Source organism: Rana temporaria, chromosome 2 (assembly GCF_905171775.1).
Source record: "Rana temporaria chromosome 2, aRanTem1.1, whole genome shotgun sequence".
NCBI classification, from domain to species: Eukaryota; Metazoa; Chordata; class Amphibia; order Anura; family Ranidae; genus Rana; species Rana temporaria.
Genome location: NC_053490.1, coordinates 518,917,657 through 518,944,354, shown reverse-complemented (window position 1 = coordinate 518,944,354; position 26,698 = coordinate 518,917,657). Strand labels below are relative to the sequence as shown.

Below are 26,698 nucleotides of genomic sequence, written 5' to 3'. Positions count from 1 at the left end.
TCGAATTTCCCGCCGGCGTATCATTATTTTGTATTCACAAAACAAGATACGCCGGATTTAGGCTAGGATCCGACTAGTGTAAGTCACTTACACTGTCGGATCTTAAATGTAATTCGCCGCCGGCCGCTAGGTGGCGTTTACGTTCAGGTCTCATTTGTTTATGCAAATGAGCCTGATACGCCGATTCCTGAACTAAATCGCGTTGCGTAACCGTCGCTAACGTCGTTTGCATAAGCGTAAGGTTACCCCTGCTATATGAGGGGTAACCTTACGCCAGTCCCACGTATGCCATGTTAAGTATGGCGTCGGGTCCGCGTCGTCTTTTCCCGTCGGGTACATCGTTTTACTAAGTCGTTCTTGAATACGACTTTACGTCAATGACCCACACGTCGGCGTCATTGACGTTTTCCGTTGAGAACTGGAGCATGCGCACTGGGCAATTTTTAGCCCGGCCCATGCGCAGTTCGATCGAAACGGGGGCGCGCTTAATTTAAATACAAGCCGCCCCCTTGGAATTACGCGGGGATACGCCGGGCCAATTACACTACGCCGCCCCAAACTACGGAGCAAGTGCTTGGAGAATACAGCACTTGCTCCTGTAAGTTGGGGCGGCGTAGTGTAAATGGCTTACGCGCCGCCGCCGCAGGATCTACGTGAATCTGGGCCCAGGTCAGTGTGAAGCAATACACTGGGCATTATAGTATAGATCTGCTTTCACATTGATGAGCTGCGGTTTACCCACACTGAGGGTGCAGTTCAGTGTACCTGTAGCTTTCCTGGGGGTTTGCTGAGCTTAGCCATAGACTTCTATTATATCCTGCAGGTTTGGTGCACTTTCTAAATGCAAGAACTGTTGCGCTGCGCTGCACCCGCGGTGAAGGTAAACTGCAGCACATCAGTGTGAAAGTAGCCTTATATGGGACTCAGAACATTTAGGCCCCATACACACGAGAGGATTTATCCGCGGATACGGTCCAGCGGACCGTATCCGCGGATAAATCCTCTCGAGGATTTCAGCAGATTTCTATGCGATGGCGTGTACACACCATCGCATTGAAATCCGCGCCGAAATCCTCTGGCGATGACGTGTCGCGCCGTCGCCGCGATTATGACGCGGCGACGGGCGCGACGCTGTCATATAAGGAATTCCACGCATGCGTCAAATCATTACGACGCGTGCGGGGAATCCCTTTGGACGGATGGATCCGGTGAGTCTGTACAGACGAGCGGATCCATCCGTGGGATCCGATTCCAGCAGATAGATATTCTGTGCATGTCGACAAATATTTATCTGCTGGAATTCGGAAATATCCGCGGATAAATATCCGCCGGAGTGTACACACCATAGAATCTATCCGCTGAAACCCATTCGATGGGATTTATCTGCGGATAGATTCTATGGTGTGTACGGGGCCTCAGGTACTTTGGAGGGTAAATCTCCATAGTGAAGATGTGTATTTACCACCCCTGCCCCAACTGCACCTCCTTTAGCTGCAGTGGCCAGGAGTGTACACATGTCAAGGCGCAGCAGGAGTTATGGTTGGTGGGTGTAGCACTTGCTAAGCATGACCCATTCAAGTGAATGAGGCTGTTCTCAAATGCCCTGCAACATTGTGCAGTACAGCGAACAGGGGGTTAAAGCAGGCAGCATTGTGTTGCTTTCTCATCACCTGCTTTAACCCCTTGGACCCCGCAGAAGCATGCAGTTGCAGGGCACTTGCAGAGTTGAATGGGTTGTGATTGGCAGGCGCTAGCACTCACCAAAAGTAACAATGCGCTTAATCCCTGCTGCAGCATGTGTACACCTCGGCAGCTAATTGGGGGTAGGGACTGAAGGCGGTAAATGCGCAAAACTCAACTGCAGGGTTTTACCACCCCCAAACTTTGTGTGAATGAGTCCTAAGGGTGCCGCTGCTGAATGCAACTAAAAGCTCATTCACACATGAAGCAGACACTGCTGCTCCTCTGGAAAGTGATCGGAGTGTGTTTGACAGGTGGTGAGGAGGCGATATGTTGTCTCCTCACCACCTGATTTTAAAGCCATGATTGCCGTGCAATGCACGCGATTGCGATATGGTAGTACGACAATTAGAGGTTTCGATCAGGTGTGAGGAGGAGACACTGTGCCCAGTGATCATTGACTTCTCCCATCTACCCCTGGTTTACGCCCTCTATGTTAACCACTTGCCGCCCGCCATATAGCAAAATGACGTCGGCAAAGTGGTTTCAATACCCTGACTGGACGTCATCAGGATATTGAGCCGGGGCGCGCATCGCGGCGATCGTTGTTGCGGGGTGTCAGTCTGACACCCAGCCAAACCGATTTAGGTAAAGATTTTCTGACGGAGACTCTTTACCACGTGATCAGCCGTGTCCAATCACGGCTGATCACAATGTAAACAGGAAAAGCCGGTGATCGGCTGCTCCTCTGACATGGGGGTTTGTGCTGATCGATTATCAGCGCAGCCCCCTGAGGATGTCCACCAGGGATGCCACCAGACCACCAGGGATGCCCCCCACAGGTATGCCACCCTAGACCATCAGGGATGCCAATCAGAAATGAATAATGGATGCCAATCAGTGCCCATAATGGATGCCAGTGTCCACAATGGGCATCACTGATTGGCAGGCATTATTGTTTGGCATTGATTGGCATCCATTAGTACAACACATTACAGTACATCAGTGCCCATCCATGCCGCCTATCAGTGCCCATCCATGCCGCCTATCAGTGCCCATCCGTGTCGCATATTAGTGTACATCATCAGTGCCACCTCATCGGTGCCCATCAGTGAAGGAGAAAATGTACTTATTTACAATGTTTTATAACTAAAACAAAAAAAATCGGTAATATTTTTATTTTTTAAGCAGAAAATAAAAACCCCAGAGGTGATCAAATAAAAAAAGCTCTATTTGTGGGAACAAAATGATAAAAATTTAGTTTGGGTACAGTGTAGCATAACCGCGCAATTGAAATTCAAAGTGCAACAGCGCTGAAAGCTGAAAATTGGTCTGAGCGGGAAGGTATTGAAGTGGTTAATCTATCAAAATAGTATTGTAATAACTTGAATTAGGGAGCATTAGGCCCCTTTCACATTGGGCAGTGGAGGTGCGGTGACGGTATAGCAGCGCTATTTTTAGCGCCGCTATACCGCCGTATTTACCGCGATATTCGGGCGCTAGCGGTGCGGTTTTAACCCCCGCTAGTGGCCCAAAAAGGGTTAATACCGCCCACAATGCACCTCTGCAGAGGCGCATTGCGGGCGGTATTACTGCGGTTTCCCATTGATTTCAATGGGAAGGCGCGGTATAGGAGCGGTAAACACCCCGCTCTTATACCGCTCCAAAGATGCGGCTAGCAGGACTTTTGGAGCGGTCCTGCTAGCGCACCGCTTCAGTGTGAAAGCCTTCAGGCTTTCACATTGAAGCCTGCAGGGCACCATTTTTTCTGGCGGTATAGCAGCGCTATTATTAGCGCTGTACCGCATGAAAAACGCTTTGTGTTGGTCCATCACATAAAAAACATTTACGTTTTTGGCTGTAACATGACAAATGTGCGAAATTTCAAGGGGTATGAATACTTTTTCAAGGCACTGTATAATCAACACAGTCAATATGAAATATAATTAACACCGACACACCACCTCTAAAATGTGGGTCAATCAGCAGATCTACCTTCCTTTTACATGACTATGGAACTTTTCACTGACCCCCCCCCCCCCCCCAATTTCCTCATATTTCCCAATAGAAGATACATTATGGGAGGCATACAGCCTATAGCGGTACCTTGGTGAGTGTGATAAGAAGCCCTCTGATTGAGGTGACAATGATGATTCCCACCAAAATGAAGGAAATGTGTTGGGACCAGAACTTCACCTGAGCAAGACAAGAACAAAAAACAGATAAAGTATATAATGAATTCAGTTAAATAGCACCTATGTCATGGATATGCAATAAAGTTTGGCAGTTTACCTGTCTCCATGTGTTCATTAGAGGCCTGACCCTCTTCCTGGCTGTCTTTTATCACCTTCCTCCCTGGATGGCTCCACCCCAGGCCATCCCAGGAAGCCTATATTAACCACTGCACTGCTAGTCTGCGTTGCTGTTCAACCTTTGTTTGTAGCTTGTTCCTGTCTGCAGGGTGTTACGTTTACCTTCCTGTGTACCGACCTTGGCTCATCTCTGACTTCTCCTGTTTGCCTCTTTCCCTGACCCTTGGCCTATTCCTTGATTACCCTTGTCTGCCTGTTGCCCCGACCTCGGCTTACCCATCACTATCGCTTGTCCTGGTTGCTGCTTCCCCTCGCTCCCTGCAGAGCGTGACCTTGGGGACCCCAGGGGTCGCGACCTAGATCCAGCTGCAGCGAAGGCCATCCTCACCACCAGAGGCTCTGGTGAACACAAAGCTGGGTCTTAGACTCTGTGCCCTGGGGAATCTTGGGCTCACGCTTCCTCTCTGATCGCAGCAGTCGGCTATAGGGTTCACTACCCTGTGGTGCATCCCTGACCCCAACGGGGTGCACTTGTCACCTGGCCACAGGTGACCTGACAACCTAAAGATGTTATTGGCCATCTTAAACTGGAATCAACCCATGAATAATCCGTTCCAGGAGAATGCTCGTAATCCAAAGTACTCACATATCAAAGCAAGTTTCCCCATTGAAGTCAATGGAAACAAAAATAATTTGTTCCGCATTGACTTCAATGGCATGCAATACCGCATGTGGCCAGAGGTGGGGGGTGCCGGAGAGCCTCAGAAACACCTGAAAAGGGCCAAGGACATCTTGGCTGAACTGTACAAACCTCGGAAAGGCTCGGGAACGCAGTATTTCTGTGATTTTCCGAGCATTTCCGAACTGCACTGATCGGCTCCGGCGCGCCCCCCCCCTCACCTCAGGCCAAACGCGGTATTGCACACCGCTTTGGCTTGAATCCTGCTTGTTTTGTGAGACAGCACTCATAAGCCAAATCAGGATTTTTTAAAATACAGCGCTCGTATTGCGTATCGCTCGTTATCCGCGTTACTCGCAATCCGAGGTTCCACTATACTTTTTCATGGCATGCTGTGAATGATAACCGTCACAACTGCTTATTCTCTCAATTAAACCATCAAGCCATAAAATGTCAACTGCAGATCAAACAGAGGCTAAGATGGCAGCTTCCTTGGCTGTAAATTATAGGAGCGTTTAGTTCCCCTTTAAGACATGAAGCAGAACCCTACATCCACATGAGCGTGAATGTTGGAGCTGCTGACCAATCCTGCTACCTAAAGGTAGTGGGATTACACACATGCATATCAGGCCACCTTTCTTAAGTCTTTGGGGGCATTTACTGTTTAAAGACAAGAAAACATCTTACATCAAATTGAATGCCCAGGTAGTTCACAGTAATCTCGATCCCTCTGGTCACAGGGTCAGTCTTGCCAACTCTGTCAAATACGATGTTGATTGTAGCCTGCAATTGCATGAAGAAAAGGACAGAATTTTACGAAGAGCAAATCCAGGAAGGGCTTGATGCAAAGCTTAGGTGACCCAAAGACACAAGATAATGCTCGCTGGGTCTGTGAATGATAACTTTCAAGAACAAGTGGAGTGAGGCTATGGAAGGTAATCACAGGCTCCATAAAACGCATGCTATCCAGTAAATAGATTACATGCTTTGAATGGTACAGAATCTAAATTTGCTGGTAAAAAGAGAAAAGTAATGCCGTGTACAGACAGTCGGAATTTCCGACAACAAATGTTCAATGTGAGCTTGTTGTCGGAAAATCCGACCGTGTGTACATTTGCTGTCGGAATTTCCGACAAAAAAAATTTGAGCGCTGGTTCTCAAATTTTTGAACAACAAGTTGTTGTCGGAGAATCCGACCGTGTGTACACAATTCAATGCACAACAATTCTATGCATGCTTGGAATCAATTCGACGCATGCTCGGAATCATTGAACTTCACTTTTCTCGGCTCGTCGTAGTGTTGTTCGTCACCGTGTTCTTGACGTTCGCAATTTCCGTCAACATTTGTGTGACCGTGTGTATGCAAGACAAGTTTGAGTGAACATCTGTCGGAAAAAAATCAATGGTTTTGTTGTTGGAATGTCCGATCGTGTGTACGTGGCATTAGGATACTTACCAGTCCTGCCCCCAGTGACTCTACTTTTCACTCTCTTGCAGAGCTCCAAAGGCTGAACAATCTTCAGCATCCAACACTTGTTGTGTCTGTTGCTTGCATCTCCTACTATGTCACTGTTGTGTCCTCTGTGGAGCCAAAGTGATATAGTAGCCAGTGAGGGGCAACCACAGCTAGTGGTGGAGAATGCGGGCAACACTTCCAGACAAGGTGGCTGAAGATTCCTCAGAAGGTATAATTTTGCAAGCACACAAAGATCGGAGTCATCAGGGGTGGGACTGGTAAGCATCATCTCTCATTAGAAGCCGCACACATTTATGAGGACTGATATGGCTATCTTCAAATATGAAAATCTATATAAAGCAAAAAATAGGCTTTGCATCAATAGTTTGATTCAAAAGAGGATAAAAACAGTTCAGGCGATGTTACATGAAGGACAACACTGACCGAATCCACTTACCATAAATATCTTCCAAACGCAGTAAATAGAGAAAAAGTAACCCAGGAAATTGAAGTATTTGCCTTGGAAGGTTTTAGAATATTCGATTCTCTCCTAGAACAGAGACATGAAAGAATACACATGAAGAGACCTCCAGGACATCCTCCAAACCAGAACAGAGCCAGATATCACATGGGTACGGGATGACAGATGAGGTTACACAATAGGCCTCTGGGGTTTGCCTATTTTTAAAGACATTTATTCTAGGGCTGTGGAAATTAAAGATTAATTCCTTGATTAATCGTAAATTTTTTTGATTGATCAAAATTCTTTGTGGTGCAACGGATCGTAAATGATCCGTGATCCGTGGGAGAGATGTCTGTGGATATTACAGTGGGGGAGATGTCTGTGGATATTACAGTGGGAGAGATGTCTGTGGATATTACAGTGGGGGAGATGTCTGTGGATATTACAGTGGGGGAGATGTGGATATTACAGTGGGGGAGATGTCTGTGGATAATACAGTGGAGGAGATGTCTGTGGATATTACAGTGGGGGAGATGTGTGTGGATATTACAGTGGGGAGATGTCTGTGGATATTACAGTGGTGAGATGTGTGTGGATATTACAGTGGGGGAGAGGTCTGTGGATATTACAGTGGTGAGATGTGTGTGGATATTACAGTGGGGGAGATATCTGTGGATATTACAGTGGGGGGAGATGTCTGTAGATATTACAGTGGGGAGATGTCTGTGGATATTACAGTGGGGGAGATGTCTGTGGATATTACAGTGGGGAGATGTCTGTGGATATTACAGTGGGGGGAGATGTCTGTAGATATTACAGTGGGGGGAGATGTCTGTGGATATTACAGTGGGGGAGATGTTATTGCTTCCTGTATTCTCCTTGGGGAGATTAATCCTCACTTCCTGTCTCTAAGGCACCAGTACAGGAAATAAGAGGGGACATGAAGACACAGAGAGCAATAAAAACCCCAGATCTTCTAACCGTATGTCACCCTTTTAAGTAAACATGCTGTTGTTGCTCTCTCTGTCCCTATAAGAGAGATATCCCATCACTTCCTGTCCCGGGAGGTCACGTGTGATACCCTGTCATTGGGACAGGAAGCAGGGGCAAATCTCCTTAATGGGGGTCCAGTAGCAATAAAAACCTTACTTAAAGAGGAGTTCCACCCAAATTTGGAACTTCCTCTTAATCCACTCCTCTCCCCCTTACATGCCACATTTGGCATGTAATTTTTTTTGGGGGGGAGTGGGGGCTTCAGCAAGAGTGGGACTTCCTGTCCCACTTCCTCCTTCCTGTAGGCGACTAAGCTTAATCGCCTTCAGGAAGGGGCTGCTGTAGGCGATCGCCTAGGACATGTCACAGGTCCTAGGCGATCTCCTGGCCAATTACACGGCGCGGCGCCGCTCGCGCATGCGCAGTGGGTGCCCGGCCGTGAAGCCGAAAGCTGTCACGGCCGGGTGCCCACACTGAGAATGAAGACGCCGGCCGGGGAGGGGGGGAGAGGAGCGGAGCCACGGCCGGCGCGTCGCTGGAGCGCTGGAGCAGGTAAGTGTCTGTTTATTAAAAGCCAGCAGCTACACTTTTTGTTGCTGCTGACTTTTAATAAACATACAAATGGCTGGAACTCCCCTATAAGTTCTAAATCTTACCACCTCTGTGCAAAACTTTAAAAACCTTTTTGGGTAAAGTTTGGCTTTACTTTATAACAGACGGGAAAGGGACATGTTGTTGGAATGTAAAGGGCTTCCATTTTATCGGGTGTTCCACAATAGTACAACAAAGATGTTGGATATAATTGGATTGTTCCTGTGTTGGCACGCTTCTCAGGGATCTTCTTACCTTGGTGGCATAAAGGTCCACAGTCTCCAAAAAGAGTTGCCGGCTCAGTTCCTCCAGAGCGTCCACCTCCTGTTGGATCTGAGAGAGGTCTATGGATAAGAGTTAAGGAAGCAGCAACACTACAGGACTCGGGAACTTTCGCATTTGTCCTCCAGCAATCAACAAGATCCAAACATTCACTCTCCAACTGCCACTTTCCAGAGCAAGTTCAATCTAGTAACCATTTAGGTTAGCTTAGATCAATGGAGTCCAACCTACAGCCCAAGGGCCACATGGAACCCTCCTTTTCTACTTGCTGTGTGGCCCTTGGAGCCTAGCAGTAAGTTATGGGATCAATTATTTGTAAAGGGGTAATAGCAGCGATCTTTACAAGCTTCATGTATCCAAATCTGTAGAATGTACCCAGGCTCTGACCATCATTCTGCTAGTATGTCTGCACTCTATGACCATCATTCTGCTAGTATGTCTGCACTCTATGACCATCATTCTGCTAGTATGTCTGCACTCTATGACCATCATTCTGCTAGTATGTCTGCACTCTATGACCATCATTCTTTTAGTAAGTGCACAGTCTCTGACCATCATTTCCTCTAGTATGTTAGCAATCTCTGGCCTTCATTCTTCTAGGATGTCCCCAGCATGGGCGTCCGCTACATAGGGCAAGGGAGGGCGCTTGCCCCCCCCTAGAAACCAGTGCCATGATCCTCGGGGAGAAAAACAGCGGTCAGGAAGCAAGGCAGCGGCACAGCGAATCCAATTAGAGCCGCTCTCTCTTTCTTCTAGCTCCAGCTGACAAAGAGGAGGAGGGGGGCGATCGGTGGAGATATACAGTACAGCCAGCCCGCGGCTCTCGTCTCCCTGTCACAGCGCCGCTGCTGAGTTCTCTGGTAAATGGAGCAGCGGTGCTGTGACAAGAAGAGGAGAGCTGCGGGCTGGCTGTACTGTATATCTCCACCGATCGCCCCCCTCCTCCTCTCTGTCAGCTGGAGCTAGAAGAGAGAGCGGCTCTAATTGGATTTTCCGTGCTGCCGCCTTGCTTCCTGCTTTCCTCGCCATGATTGGCTACAGCAGAGGGCCAATCAGAAGATTCTGGGGACTAGGGGCATCATGGGAAATGTAGTCCCTTAAGAGTGGCGGCCCCAGCTTGAAAGCACTCTGCTGGGGGGGTTACAAGAGGAAAAAAGAGAATACTGTGCTCATGCTGGGGGAAGCCAGAGAGAGAGCCACAGTGTGCCCGCACAACCAGAGAGCCACGCTGTACCCGCACCAACCAGAGAGCCACGCTGTACCCGCACCAACCAGAGAGCCACGCTGTACCCGCACCAACCAGAGAGCCACGCTGTACCCGCACCAACCAGAGAGCCATGCTGTACCCGCACCAACCAGAGAGCCACGCTGTACCCGCACCAACCAGAGAGCCACGCTGTACCCGCACCAACCAGAGAGCCACGCTTTACCCGCACCAACCAGAGAGCCACGCTGTACCCGCACCAACCAAAGAGGGAGTCAAGCTGTACCCGCACCAACCAGAGTGAGTGAACGTCCAGCCAGAGAGATCACTGTTGCGGTTTCACCAGGTCTGACAGCAAAGCTGGAGATTGTTATTGCAGAAACTGGCACTGATCCTGGGGGTTGTTATTTCCTTGGGGGGGGGGGGCTCCATTTTTTATGATATTGTTATTCAAAGTTGCTAGTTGCTTGATAGTTGCATAAGGTTTCTCAAACCTTTGCATGCCTTTGCTTTATGTGATAATGACTAGGCCCCTCCCCTTCATGACATTGTCAAAAAGGGACCAAGCATGGATGACCTTAAAATGATGCCCCCCCCCCCTGAAAAAAGTTCAGTGGACGCCCATGGTCCCCAGTCTCTGGCCATCATCTCCTCTAATATGTCCCCAGTCTCTGACCATCATTTCCTCTAGTATGTTAGCAATCTCTGGCCATCATTTTTTTTATTTTTTAACTTTTTGCTACCCCAACAGGGTTACTTTAACCAGTTCCCGACCCCCGCATGTACATATACGTCCACAATATGGCACGTACAGGCACATGGGCGTACAGGTACGTCCTTGCCTATTAGCGGGTGGGGGGTCCGATCGGGACCCCCCCCGCTACATGCGGAGGTCGGGTCCGCTCGGGGAGCGATCCGGGACCACGGCGCGGCTATTTGTTTATAGCCGCTCCGTCGCGATCGCTCCCCGGAGCTGAAGAACGAGGAGAGCCGTGTGTAAACACGGCTTCCCCGTCCTTCACTATGGCGGCGCATCGATCGGGTGATTCCCTTTATAGGGAAGACCCGATCGATGATGTCATTCCTACAGCCACAACCCCCTACAGTTGTAAACACATACTAGGTGCACCCTAACTCCTACAGCGCCCCCTGTGGTTAACTCCCAAACTGCAACTGTCATTTTCACAATAAAGAATGCAATTTAAATGCATTTTTTGCTGTGAAAATGACAATGGTCCCAAAAATGTGTCAAAATTGTCCGAAGTGTCCGCCATAATGTCGCAGTCACGAAAAAAATTGCTGATCGCCGCCATTAGTAGTAAAAAAAAAAAAATTAATAAAAATGCAATAAAACCATCCCCTATTTTGTAAACGCTATAAATTTTGCGCAAACCAATCGATAAACGCTTATTGCGATTTTTTTTACTAAAAATAGGTAGAAGAATACGTATCGGCCTAAACTGAGGAAAAAAAATGTTTTTATATATGTTTTTGGGGGATATTTATTACAGCAAAAAGTAAAAAATATTGCATTTTTTTCAAAATTGTCGCTCTATTTTTGTTTATAGCGCAAAAACTAAAAACCGCAGATGTGATCAAATACCACCAAAATAAAGCTCTATTTGTGGGGGGAAAAAGGACGCCAATTTTGTTTGGGAGCCACGTCGCACGACCGCGCAATTGTCTGTTAAAGCGACGCAGTCCCGAACTGTAAAAACACCTTGGGTCTTTAGGCTGCATATTGGTCCGGGGCTTAACTGGTTAAACATCTCTCTTTTTTTCTTTTTCTTTATATGGTGGTCATAGTTTAATTATTTTACCCTAGTGATAGGTTTACTTTACAGGATTTCCATTATTGTTGCAATATATTAGAGGTCTTGGCCACCTCCCAGATACAATCAGACAGACGAAGAGCAGCTTAGGATACTTTCACTGCCAGGAGCTGAAGACGTGACACTCTTTATCATCCCCCAGAATCCACCAGGGCGGCTTTGCTCCTCCCCCTTCTGGAACATATTCCTTCGTACCGTTGCTATCCTATAAAGACAGAAAACATTCTCATATAAAAAATAAATTGACAGCCTCTGTCACATTGATTCTATGGTGTTCAAAAAAGTCCACGAGTACCGTCTGCAGGTACACTGGTCACACACCCACCCTCTACACCATTTTGGAAGACTAACATTCCTGAAAAAGTTGAGTGTCTTCTGGATATATTCCAGGGTCAAAACAAAAGGTGTGCACTCTTATATTTTGTTTTCTTTTGAAAGCAGCCATGACCTGAGAAGAAAATCCTGTTCCCTGATATATGCATACTGTAAAGAAAGGCCCTTGCTCTGTGTGGAAACAGTGGTCTCTGAACCAGGGCCGTCTTTAAGGCAGGGTAAAAGGGGAAGCTGCCCTGGGCCCTGTCATTGTTGTGGGTCCCAAAGCAGCTGTCTCATACTTTGCAACTATCCCAGCTTAAATTCCCTTGAATTTTTAGTCCTGTGTCCTGATATCTCAGTGTGAAGTGCTGCTACTAATGATGCCCAGCTCTGCCCTATTGTTGTGTACAGATGACTCACCTGCAGACCCTGGGCCAGATCCACGTACCTGCGCCTATCTTTAGGCGGGCGTAGCGTATCTCAGAATTGCTACGCCGCCGTAACTTAGAAAGGCGAGTACTGTATTCACAAAGAAGTTACGCCTTTAGTTACGGCGGCGTAGCGTATATCGGGCGGCGTAAGCCCGCCTAATTCAAAAGAGGCTGGTTGGGGGCGTGTTCTATGCCAACTAATCGTGACCCCACGTATTTGACGTTTTTTACGAACCGTCCGTGAAAGAATCCCAGTGCACATGCTCCAAATTACGCCGCAAATCGTCAATGCTTTAGACGTGAACGTAACTTACGCACAGCCCTATTCGCGAACGACTTACGCAAACGACGTAAAACGTCCATACTTAACATTGCGTACGCCTCATATAGCAGGGGTAACTTTACGCCGGAAAAAGCCTTACGTAAAAAAATGCGTAAATCTACGGAAGCACCACCTAGCGGCCAGCGTAAATATGCAACTAAGATACGACGGATTTCAGGCTGCAATATCGTTGGGCGTCGGGCTTCAATCTATCGATTGACTTCAATACACCCAGCCTGTCAGGTTTTTCTCATGCAATCACTATCTGCGATCATAGCCATCAGCAGTGATCATTGTATCCGAAACTGAAAACTTCCCGCTGTCAGAACACAATAGTGCAGCGAGAGGGATTCCCCCATCGACACTGATGGGGCAATCAAGTGATTTCCTTTTCTTCAACCCGTTGACTCAGCAAGAAAGTCTTATTTCCAGGTCTTTACACATGCTGTGCCCATTATGAGAAAGTAGTACCATCCTATACTGGAGAGCACATAAAACTTCCAAAACTTCTGAAGAGTCAGAAACCATGAGAGAGAGAGATCTCAGAAATGGAGACCCCAAGAGACACAGGAAACCAGCAGGTCATTAAAAACACTATACAGTACCTACACTGAATGGCCAACAATATGTGAACACCTGACCATAACACCTCTATGAGCTTGTTGGACATCCTATTCCAAATCCATGGACTGTAATATGGAGTAACCCTTCTTTTGTTTTGTTTTTAACTGATTCCACTCTTTCCACAAGATTCTGAATGGTGTCTTTGAAGTGTGAGGATGTGTGTCCATTCAGTGAAATATTTGTGAGGTCAGGTATAGTCTGATGTTGTAAGAGAAGATTAAATCCACAACTGGAGTTCCAATTCAACCCAAAGTGTTTATTCGGGTTGATGTCTGGGCTATGTGCAGGCCACTGGAGTTCCTCCATAACAAATTCATCAAACCAGGTCTTTATGGATGGTGATCAGTAGGGTTGAGATCAGGGCTCTGTGAATGTCACTCAAGTTCCTCCAAACCAAACCATGGCGCCGGATTCACAAAGGAGTTACGACGGTGTATCTCGAGATACGCCGTCGTAACTCTGAGTGCGGGCCGTCGCAACTCGGCGCCCGATTCATAGAATCAGATACGCCTCACAGTTGCCTCGATACGAGCGGCGTAAGTCTCCTACGCCGTCGTATCTTAAAGTGCATATTTACGCTGGTCGCAAGGTGGTGCTTCCGTATATTTCCGCGTTGAATATGCTAATTAGCTAGATACGCCGATTCACAAACGTACGCGTGCCCGGCGTATCAAGATACGTCGTTTACGTAAGGCGTCGGTACGGCGTAAAGTTACCCCTCATAAAGCAGGGGTAAGTCATGTTAGGTATGGACGTCGGAAACGTACGAACAGCCGTCATATTTTACGTTGTTTGCGTAAGTCGTCCGTGAATGGGGCTGTGCGTAGGTTACGTTCACGTCGACTAAGCATTGAGTGGGCGTAATTTACTTTCGACGTGATACTGTGCATGCGCGGTTCGTAAAAAGCGTCATTTAGGTGAGGTCACAACACATTTACATACAACACGCCCCCTAACAGACTAGTTAGAATTAGGCGGGCTTACGCCGTGTCAGATACACTACGCCACCGTAACTTAGAGCGCAAGTTGTTTCTGAATACAGGACATGGCGCTCTAAGTTACGGCGGCGTAGTGTATCTGAGATACGCTACGCCCGCCTAAAGATAGGCGTTTGTATGTGAATCTGGGCCCATGTCTTTATGAATGGTGATTAGTAGTGTTGAGGTCGGGGCTCTGTGAAGGCCACCCAAGTTCCTCAATACCAAACTCCTCAAACCATGTCTTTATAGATAGTGGTCAGTAGGGTTGAGGTCAGGGCTCCATGAAGGTCACCCAAGTTCCTCCACACGAAACTCATCAATCCATGTCTTTATGGATGGTGACCAGTAGGGTTGAGGCCATGGCTCTGTAAAGGGCACCCAAGTCCCTACACACCAAACTCATTAAACCAGGTCTTTATAGATGGTGTTCAGTAGGGTTCACGCCATGGCCCTGTGAAGGCCTCCCAAGTTCCTTCACATCAAACTCATCAATGTCTTTATGGATGGTGATCAGTGGGGTTGAAGTCAGGGCTCTGTGAAGGCCTCCCAAGTTCCTCCACACCAAACTCATTAACTACTTAAGACCTGGACCAAAATGCAGGTAAAGGACCTGGCCCCTTTTTGCGATTCGGCACTGCGTCGCTTTAACTGACAATTGCGCGACGTGGCTCCCAAACAAAATTGGCGTCCTTTTTTCCCCACAAATAGAGCTTTCTTTTGGTGGTTTTTGTTTTTATTTGTTGCGCTATAAACAAAAATAGAGCGACAATTTTGAAAAAAATGCAATATTTTTTACTTGTTGCTATAATAAATATCCCCCAAAAATATATAAAAAAAAAATTATTTTCCTCAGTTTAGGCCGATACGTAATCTTCTACCTATTTTTGGTAAAAAAAAAAATCGCAATAATCATTTATCGATTGGTTTGCGCAACATTTATAGAGTTTACAAAATAGGGGATAGTTTTATTGCATTTTTATAAAAAAAAATGTTTTACTACTAATGGCGGCAATCAGCGATTTTTTTCATGACTGCGACATTATGGCGGACACATCGGACAATTTTGACACATTCTTGGGACCATTGTCATTTTCACAGCAAAAAATGCATTGTTTACTGTGAAAATAACAATTGCAGTTTGGGAGTTAACCACAAGGGGGCGCTGAATGGGTTAAGTGTGACCTCATTTGTGTTTCTAACTGTAGGGGGGTGTGGCTGTAGGTGTGACGTCATTGATTGTGATTCCCTATATTAGGGAACACACGATCGATGACGGCGCCACAGTGAAGAATGGGGAAGCTGTGTTTACACACGGCTCTCCCCGTTCTTCAGCTCCGGGGACCGATCGCGGGACTCCAGCGGCGAGCGGGTCCACGAGTCCCGCGGCCACAGAGCTTCGGACCGTGCGCCCGCGACTCACAGCTGGGCATTTAACAATCACATACAGGTACGTGCCTGTGCCCAGCCGTGCCATTCTGCCGACATATATCGGCGTTAGGCAATCCTTAAGTGGTTAAACCATGTCTTTATGGATCTGGCTTTGTACAGAGGGGCACAGTCATGCAGGAAGAGTAAAGGACTTTCACCAAACGGCTACCGCAAGGTTGGAAAAATACTATTGTCTTTGTACGTTGTAGTATTAACAGAACCCTTCACTGGAAACACATGAACTCAATCATTTTAAGAGGGGTTCACATACTTTTGGCTGTATAGGTAGGTGTGATGGTCCACAATCCTTGGGCTGCATAGTGTATACATTGGGCTAGATTCACCAAGAATTTACACCGGCGTATCTATAGATACGCCGCGTAAATTCAAATCTGCGCCGGCGTATCTTCTTTCTGTATTCAGAAAGCAAGATACGCCGAAATTAGGCTAAGATCCGATCAGTGTAAGTCTCTTACGCCGTCGTATCTTAGGATACATATTTACGCTGGCCGCTAGGTGGCGCTGCCATCGAATTCAGCGTAGAATATGCAAATAAGCTGGATACGCCAATTCAGAAACGTACGTGCGCCCGGCAGATTTTTTTACGTCGTTTGCGTAAGGCCTTTTCCGGCGTAACGTTACTCCTGCTATATGAGGCATAGCCAATGTTAAGTATGGACGTCGTTCCCGCGTCGAATTTTGAAAATTTTACGTCGTTTGCGAATAGGGCTTTGCATACATTACGTTCACGTAGAAAGCATTGACTATTTGCGACGTGATAAGGAGCATGCGCACTGGGATACGTTCACGGCCGGCGCATGCGCCGTTCGTGAGAAACGTCATTTACGTGGGGTCATGTTTTATTTACATAAAACACGCCCACCTCCTGACAATTTGAATTTGTCGCGCTTACGCCGGCAGATTTACGCTACGCTGCCGCAACTTACGGAGCAAGTGCTTTGTGAATACTGCACTTGCCCGTCTAAGTTGCGGAGGCGTAGCGTAAATAGGATACGCTACGCCCGCATAAACCTACGTCCCCCTACCTGAATCTAGCCCATCATTTTTTTTTTTTAGAGTGGACTGTCCCTTTAAACGGCTTCATAGTGTGGGAAACAGGAACTACGGTTTGGCATATTGCCTAAAAACGATATAACCAACTTGAAATAAATGAGATAAACATTGCGGAAAAATTAAAATGAAATGAAATGTATAATGCCATCAATCATGGAAAAGGGAAGCAGAGAACAAGGAGATACAATCGATAGGTGGATTATTAATAGCAGCAGCTGCAGCTTAGTAAGTGACACTTGGCAGGTAGGATGGGGGCACAGCGCCAACACTACCCACAGGAGTCACTCAGGGCCTCAGGGGGTGGTACAAGCAGGTGGTAGACCCCCCCCCCCCCCCCCAAAACACCCATCTAAACAAAGATATGCAGCTGCTTTGGTCTGTACACATTCTGCAGCAAAAATTCAACCCATGTTGCATTCAGCAGGCAGTAGTGACGCTGATGGGGCCACGCCACAACCGCCCCGGAATAGGCGCGGCGCAATGGTTTGGGTTAAAAAAAGGCAGTGAGGAGGGGATATATCCCGTCCTCAATGCCTGTCAACTGCCCTCTGTAAGGCTGCATTCACACCTCGGCGTACAAAATCGTGGCGTTTTGTCCCCAAAACGCCGCGATTGTGAATGCAGCCTTCACCCCCTCTATGGAGATGGTACACATCTCCTATGCCGAACGCCGCCTGAAAAAAAGGTCCGGGACTTTTTTTCAGGCGGCAGGCGTACGGCGTTCGGCGTGGAGATGTGAACCATCTCCATAGAGGTGCATGTTAAATCATCCCTCTGGCGTCTCGGGGCTGCAGCGGCGTCGCACTACAGGCGTATATACGCCTAGGTGTGAACGGGGGCTTAGGCTGCATTCACACCTGAGCGTTTTGTCGCCTGAAGCGCGAGGCTCAAATACGCTAGAGGGGAAAGAATACATTATTCCCTATGGAGATGGTTCACATCTGCACGCCGATACGCCTGACGCCGAATGCCTGAAGCTCAAACAAGTTCCGGACCCTTTTTTGTCGCGCGTATCAGGCGGTTTGGGCGTATTTGAGCGTTTCCATTTCCCATAGAAAGTAATGGAAACGCTCGATTCAAGCGACTAGCGCGACTCAGGTGTGAATACAGCCTTAAGCAATCCGCCATGAATCAAGGGGCGACAGATGCTGAGAAAGCCCTTAGGCTGCATTCACACCTGAGCGTCAGTCGTTCATTCGTTTTTTCGTGCGTTTTTTTTCTAGCGTTTTGTCGCGCGTATTCGGCTGCATTCACACCTGAGCGTTTTGTCGCCTGAAGCGCGATGCTCAAATACGCTAGAGGGGACAAAATACATTATTCCCTATGGAGATGGTTCACATCTCCACTCCAATACGCCTGAAGCTCAAACACGTTCTGGACCCTTTTTTGTCGCGCGAATCGGGCGGTTTGGGCGTATTTGAGCGTTTCCATTTCCCATAGAAAGTAATGGAAAAGCTTGATTCAAGCGACTAGCGCGACAATGAGCGTTTGCTACGGGCGTTTCGTCGCTTTAATCAATAGAACATTTCACCCAACATAGCAACAAGTGATGAAAAGATGATCATTTTTCCTATTGGCTAAAATAAAAAACATCAAAGTACAAAAACGTCGGACGACGCTGTATGCAAACGCGCAAATAAGCATGAATACGCGCGACAAAACGCCCGGAAAAAACGCCCGAAAAAACGACCCACGCTCAGGTGTGAATGCAGCCTTCATGCTTATTTGCGCGTTTGCATACAGCGTCGTCCGACGTTTTTGTACTTCAACGTTTTTTATTTTAGCCAATAGGAAAAATTATCATCTTTTCATCACTTGTTGCTATGCTGGTAGATATTTTTAATCTTCTGCCTGGGTGAAATGTTCTATTGATTAAAGCGACGAAACGCCCGTAGCAAACGCTCGTTGTCGCTAGTCGCTTGAATCGAGCGTTTTTCGATTACTTTCTATGGGAAATGGAAACGCTCAAATACGCCCAAACCGCCCGATACGCGCGACAAAAAAGAGTCCGGAACTTGTTTGAGCTTCAGGCGTTCGGCGTCAGGCGTATTGGCGTGCAGATGTGAACCATCTCCATAGGGAATAATGTATTTTTTCCCCTCTAGCGTACTTGAACGTCGCGCTTCAGGCGACAAAACGCTCAGGTGTGAATGCAGGTGGGACGCTAACTGACAGCATGATGTTTGCCAGAAATACAAAAGCGGCAAAACCAGAAACAACACTATTTACGATGTTCCCATCAACTTCCTGTAATAAAGACCGGTCACTGCTGCTCTCTCTCCCTGTGCAGGGTGACTGGTCTTGTCTCCGTCCCTTCTGTAGTTTTCTGCAGGAAGCTTGTAGTAGGTGGAGCCTGCTGGGCCCCTCCCACAGCTTTGCTCCCTGCAAAGGCAATGTACAGCACAGTGATGATGTCATGGCTATTTTCACAAGGTAATATCTGGGTATATATAAAAAAAAAGAAAACACACATCTACATGGCTACCTCTTCAGAAAATGTATTAGTATAAAGAACATACAACTGGTGTTCCTACTCTCTTCTCTCTGCAGACTAAGTCTCAGCATCAGCGGACAGCCGCCGCTCCATGTGCACATAGTGTCAGAGGCGCAGTGGCGATGGAGTACTGTGTCCTGATTCCCAAATTAATGGAAGTAAGCAAAGATTCATTGATGGGCGCTGGTGGGGCTGCATTGATGGGCACTGGTAGGGCTGCATTGATGGGCGCTGGTGGGGCTGCATTAATGGGCGCTGGTGGGGCTGCATTGATGGGCGCTGGTGGGGCTGCATTGATGGGCGCTGGTGGGGCTGCATTGATGGGCGCTGGTGGGGCTGCATTGATGGGCGCTGGTGGGGCTGCATTGATGGGCGCTGGTGGGGCTGCATTGATGGGCGCTGGTGGGGCTGCATTGATGGGCGCTGGTGGGGCTGCATTTTATGGGCGCTTCATTAAAAAGGATGGGTTTACATGGGCAGGGAAAAGGGGGTGGGGTCAGGGGTGGAGCCAAGGGGGGCGGCAAAATTAGGTTTCGCCTAGGGTGTCAAAAAACCTTGCACCAGCCCTGGGTCAGATGAGACCAAAAATCTATCTCTTTGGCATCAACTCGCCGTGTTTGGAGGAGGAGGAATGCTGCCTATGACCCCAAGAACACCATCCCCCCGTCATACATGGAGGACACCATCCCCCACCGTCATACATGGAGGACACCATCCCCACCGTCATACATGGAGGACACCATCCCCACCGTCATACATGGAGGACACCATCCCCCACCGTCATACATGGAGGACACCATCCCCACCGTCATACATGGAGGACACCATCCCCCCCCCGTCATACATGGAGGACACCATCCCCGTCGTACATGGAGGACACCATGCCCACCGTCGTACATGGAGGACACCATCCCCCCCGTCATACATGGAGGACACCATCCTCACCGTCGTACATGGAGAACACCATCCCCACCGTCATACATGGAGAACACCATCCTCACCGTCGTACATGGAGAACACCATCCCCACCGTCATACATGGAGGACACCATCCCCACCGTCATACATGGAGGACACCATCCCCACCGTCATACATGGAGGACACCATCCCCCACCGTCATACATGGAGGACACCATCCCCACCGTCATACATGGAGGACACCATCCCCACAGTCATACATGGAGGACACCATCCCCACCGTCATACATGGAGGACACCATCCCCACCGTCATACATGGAGGACACCATCCCCACCGTCATACATGGAGGACACCATCCCCCCCGTCATACATGGAGGACACCATCCTCGCCGTCATACATGGAGGACACCATCCCCACCGTCATACATGGAGAACACCATCCCCACCGTCATACATGGAGAACACCATCCTCACCGTCGTACATGGAGAACACCATCCCCACCGTCATACATGGAGGACACCATCCCCACCGTCATACATGGAGGACACCATCCCCACCGTCATACATGGAGGACACCATCCCCACCGTCATACATGGAGGACACCATCCCCACCGTCATACATGGAGGACACCATCCCCACCGTCATACATGGAGGACACCATCCCCCCCGTCATACATGGAGGACACCATCCTCGCCGTCATACATGGAGGACACCATCCTCACCGTCGTACATGGAGAACACCATCCCCACCGTCATACATGGAGAACACCATCCTCACCGTCGTACATGGAGAACACCATCCCCACCGTCATACATGGAGGACACCATCCCCACCGTCATACATGGAGGACACCATCCCCACCGTCATACATGGAGGACACCATCCCCACCGTCATACATGGAGGACACCATCCCCACCGTCATACATGGAGGACACCATCCCCACCGTCATACATGGAGGACACCATCCCCACCGTCATACATGGAGGACACCATCCCCCCCGTCATACATGGAGGACACCATCCTCGCCGTCATACATGGAGGACACCATCCCCACCGTCATACATGGAGGACACCATCCCCACCGTCATACATGGAGATGGAAACATACTTTGGGGGTGTTTTTCTGCTAAGGGGACAGAACAACTTCACTGCATCAAAGGGACGATGGACGGGGCCATCTACCATGAAATCCTGGGTGAGAACCTCCTTCCCTCAGCCAGGGCATTGAAAATGGGTGGTGGATGGGTATTCCAGCATGGCAATGACCCAGACACACAGCCAGGGCAACAAAACAGTGGTTCAAGAAGAAGCACATTAAGGTCCTGGAGTGGCCTAGCCAGTCTCCAGACCTTAATCCCATAGAAAATATGTGTTTTTCTGGATTTTGTTGTTGTTATTCTTTCTCTCACTGATAAAATAAACCGACCATTAACCATTTGCTTACTGGGCACTTAAACCCCCCTCCTGCCCAGACCAATTTTCAGCGCTGATGCATTTTAATTGACAATTGCGCGGTCATACAACGTTGTACCCAAATGACATTTTTATAATTTTTTTCCCCACAAATAGAGCTTTCTTTTGGTAGGATTTGATCACCTCTGCGGTTTTAAATTTTTGTTACATTTTTTTTTTTAAAAGACCGATTTAAAAAAATATATATATTTTTTTAATTAAATTTTGCAAACAGGTAATTTTTCTCCTTCATTGATGTACGCTGATGAGGCTGCACTGATGGGCACAGATGGGCTTCACTGATGGGCACCGATGGGCTGCACTGATGGGCACTGAGAGGTGACACTGAAGGGCATTGATAGGTGGCACTGAGAAGTGTCACTAATAGGTGGCATTGATAGGTGGCACTGATAGCTGGCAGTGATGGGTACTGATAGGTGGCAGTGATGGGCACTGATCGGCACTGGTAGGTTACACTGATAGGCAGCACTGCTAGGTGGCACTGATAAGCTTCACTGATGGGCACCGATGGGCTGCATTGATGGGCACTGAGAGGTGACACTGAAGGGCATTGATAGGTGGCACTGATGGGCACTGAGAAGTGGCACTAATAGGTGGCATTGATAGGTGGCACTGATAGCTGGCAGTGATGGGTACTAATAGGTGGCAGTGATGGGCACTGATGGGTGGCAGTGATGGGCACTGATGGGTTACACTGATAGGCAGCACTGCTAGGTGGTAATGATGAGGCACTAATTGGCACCACTGGTGGTCATTGATAGGTGGCACTCGTGGGCACTGGCATGCGGTATATGTGGGCACAGATGAGTCAGAATTGCCTCTTCCTCTTCTGGACCGATGCCCCTTGAAGGCAAGCTAGTGATCCTTTGTTTACATCATGTGATCAGCTGTCTTCGGCTGACAGCTGATCACATGGTAAGGGGCCGGGCCAGTGACTCTGTGATCACAGGGCGCACGAGGAGCACGTCCATTGACGGCCTTCCGTTATTTGGGGTCCACACTGTGGCCGTCATTCGGCTATAGCGCGGACGCCAAGCGGTTAAAATTATAGACCGATAATTTTTTTGTCAGTGGGGCAAACGTACAAAATCAGCAGAGGAGCAAATGCTTTTTCCCCCCACTGTACCCCTGTCAGTCCAACCAAGTAATACTCCTATCATATCAGACTACAGATGGACATTCTAATAAAACATGAATAATAGAAGGATTGATAGATAGATGGGCATATGATACACATCAGTGGGTGAAGATGGAAAGTCTGCTCAATCCATAGGCAACCAGCTACCGAGTTTCCCCCGAAAATAAGACCTACCCCGAAAATAAGACCTAGCGTTATTTTCCAGGCAGGTGGCAATATAAGCCCTACCCCGCAAGTAAGCCCTAGTTTAAAATGCTTGTAAAATCCTATAATCCACTCTATTACAGTAGTATATAATGTACAATGTGTGTGTTTCTGTAATATAATTGCGGGGACGAGAGCTCCGGCGGGTCACAGAAGCGCAGAGTGGCGCTATAACGAAGGTATTTGGCACAATTATATTACAGAACCACACTGGTGTAGATTCACGCACCTTTTACGGCGGCGTATCTCCAGATACGCCGCCGTAATTTGAAATCCGCGCCCGCGTTTCCTTACGCCGATTCTCAAAGGCAGATACGCTTAAAAAATAGGCTTCCTCCACCGACGTAACTTGATTGCGACGGCGTAGAATTGTGTGCAATATTACGTTGGCCGCTAGGGGCGCTTCCGCTGTTTTCGGCGTAGAATATGCAAATTACCTAGATACTCCGATTCACAAACGTACGTGCGCCCGGCGGTAGTTTTTTACGTCGTTTGCGTAAGTCGTTTTCATCGTAACGTTGCTCCTGCTATTAGGTGGCGCAGCCAATGTTAAGTATGGACGTCGTTCCCGCTTCGAAATTTTAATTATTTGCGTCGTTTGCGTAAGTGGTTCGCGAATATGGCTGGACGTAATTTACGTTCACGTTGAAACCAATACGTTGTTGCGCCGTACTTGGAAGCAATGCACACTGGGATATGTACACGGACGGCGCATGCGCCGTACGTCAATCACGTCAGGTCATCACATATTAGCATAAAACACGCCCCCCTTCCCCATTTGAATTACGCACGCTTACGCTGGCCCCATTTACGCTACGCCGCCGCGACTTACGGAGCAAGTGCTTTGTGAATACTGCACTTGCTCCTGTAAGTTGCGAAGGCGTAGCGTAAATACACTACGCTGCGCCGCCGTAACTTAAAGTGCAGCTACGTGAATCTACACAATTGTACATTATATAATACTATAATAGAGTGGATTATAGGATTTTAATTCAGTTCACATACCTGACAGGCAGGGAGGGGGAGGGAGAGAGAAGACAACACATTACATGGTAAGACCTACCCCGAAAATAAGCCCTACTGTGTCTTTTGTTGCAAAAACTAATATAAGACCCGGGGCTTATTTTCGGGGAAACACGGTACTGATCATAAAGAAATAAAGGATAAACTCCTCAGCCCAAGTATAATGCAGTGCAAATGGACAAACCGATCTCAAGTTCTGGATATATAGACGGGCTGCAGACAAGCCGTGCATGGAACAGTGAGTACAGTAGTTGTGTTTTACATTCTAATCTAAAAAAAAAAAAAAAACGCCTTGGCTTCACATACAATTTAAGACGTCAGCAAGGCTGATTATTATTAGATGTGCTTACTACCAGCCCTCAGTCTTCTGCAGGGATGAACAGTGCCCTCCTCTGCACAGCTATGGAACTGCATGCCTTCTCTCTATCCCTCCTCCCCTCTGGGTTTCCTCCTGTTAAAGCGGGAGTTCACCCATTTGTAAAAAAAATTTTTTTATCCCCTTAGATTCCTGCTCGTTCGGTCTAGGGGAATCGGCTATTTGTATTAAAATATGAGCCGTACTTACCCGTTTTCGAGTTGCATCTTCTTCCGTCGCTTCCGGGTATGGGTCTTCGGGAGCGGGCGTTCCTTCTTGAGTGACATCCTTCCGAGAGGCTTCCGACGGTCGCATCCGTCGCGTCACTCGTAGCCGAAAGAAGCCGAACGTCGGTGCGGCTCTATACTGCGCCTGCGCACCGACGTTCGGCTTCTTTCGGAAAATCGTGACGCGATGGATGCGACCGTCGGAAGCCTCTCGGAAGACTGTCAATCAAGAAGGAACGCCCAGTCCCGCAGCCCATACCCGGAAGCGACGGAGAGGATGCGTCTCGTAAACGGGTAAGTACTGCACATATTTTAAAACAAATAGCCGATTCCCCTAGAGAAAACGAGCAGGAATCTAAGGGGAAAAGTGCCCTCTAAGGGTGAACCCCCGCTTTAAATTGTTCAGATATAGAAATTTCAGAATATCACATATCTCCCAACTTTCTGAGATGGGAATGAGGAACAAAAGTATGTAGACATAGGACACCCCCCCCCCCACCACACCCCTTTAAAAAGAGAATTATACAAAAAAAAAAAAGATACGTTAAACCCACATGTGTTTTTTTTTACCACTTCTATTCCTTTATATTGGCTTTTGCAATTTACATATGTAACAATTTAGAAATCGGATAAAAGGTTTAGCGCTGAGAAACACTTTTTGAAAGATAAAAAGTGCATTTTATATACAATATGAACCGTATATATTCGAGTATAAGCCCCGTTGTTCAGCACTTTTTTTGTGCAGAAAATGCCCCCCTCGGCTTACTACTTTTTTGCACCTGATCTCCCGGACTTTGTGGACCCGGTACCGGCCATAGGTCCCCTGGACTTGGCACACATGTAGCCCCTTCTTCCTCTACAAGTGTGCAAAGTTCATTGTTCGGCGGACCTACAGCCGGGGAGCACAGATTTTTCAAAGCCCGGCACCCCTTCCATAGACTCCCATGTTAAACGGTAATTTCTCTGGTAAATTTGGGGAACCGGTACCGGCCATGCGTAGGTCTCCTGGACCCGAACCTTGGCACACATGTAGCCCCATATCTTCTCTACAAGTGTGCAAAGTTCGTTGTTCGGCGGACCTACGGCCAGGAAGCACCGATTTGTCAAAGCCTGGCACCCCTTCTGTAGACTCCCATGTTAAACAGTAATTTTTCCGGTAACTTTGGGGACCCAGTACCGGCCGGTCGTAGGTCCCCTAGACCCAAAACTTGGCACACATGTAGCCCCATTGCTCCTCTACAAGTGTGCAAAAGTTGTTGTCTAGAGGGCCTACGGCTAAGGAGCACCGATTTTTCAAACTGGGCACCCCTTCCATAAACTCCCATGTTAAATGTCAGTCTAGTCATGGGCACAGTGAGGCATGCACATGGACACAGTGAGGCATGGGCACAGTGAGGCATGCACATGGACACAGTGAGGCATGGGCACAGTGAGGCATGCACATGGACACAGTGAGGCATGGGCACAGTGAGGCATGCACATGGACACAGTGAGGCATGGACACAGTGAGGCATGCACATGGACACACTGAGGCATGGACACAGTGAGGCATGGGCACAGGAAAGCATGGGCACAGTGAGGCATGCACATGAACACAGTGAGGCATGGGCACAGTGAGGCATGCACATGGACACACTGAGGCATGGACACAGTGAGGCATGGGCACAGGGAGGCATGGGCACAGTGAGGCATGCACATGAACACAGTGAGGCATGGGCACAGTGAGGCATGGACACAGTGAGGCATGGACACAGTGAGGCATAGACACAGTGAGGCATAGACACAGTGAGGCATGCACATGGACACAGTGAGGCATGGGCACAGTGAGTCACAGTGAGGCATGCAGATGGACACCCTAGGCTTATACTCGAGTCAATACGTTTTCCCATTTTTTTTGTGGTAAAATTAGGTGTCTCGGCTTATATTCGAGTATATACGGTAGATCAGACCAAAATGAGGGACAATGAGGAGGAATGAGGGACATTACTCCAAATCCTGGACAGTCCCCCGAAATCCGGGACAGTTGGGAGCTATGTAATCAGAAGTAAACTCTTCTTTAAGATACGGATCTATAAAGCGTAATATAACTGTTATGCAATAAAAGTAAAATTTACCAAGGTGGTTTCCCCTTCCCCGACCAGCCGCCGTCATTATACTGCGGCAAGGTGGCTCGACACTGCAAATCGCCAT

At 48.1% G+C, this 26,698-nt stretch overlaps 1 protein-coding gene across 1 annotated transcript in view; it reads right to left on the bottom strand.

Moving 5' to 3' along the window:
- GPR89B (G protein-coupled receptor 89B) overlaps positions 1-26,698 on the bottom strand; it is a 136,586-nt gene that overhangs the window by 16,543 nt on the left and 93,345 nt on the right. Inside the window, exons 9-13 of the mRNA XM_040339054.1 lie at positions 11,588-11,697; positions 8,430-8,518; positions 6,585-6,677; positions 5,359-5,454; positions 3,787-3,876 (exon numbers count right to left, since the gene is read on the bottom strand). Coding sequence (XP_040194988.1) covers positions 3,787-3,876; positions 5,359-5,454; positions 6,585-6,677; positions 8,430-8,518; positions 11,588-11,697 — 478 coding nt within the window. The remainder of the gene's footprint in view (positions 1-3,786; positions 3,877-5,358; positions 5,455-6,584; positions 6,678-8,429; positions 8,519-11,587; positions 11,698-26,698) is intronic.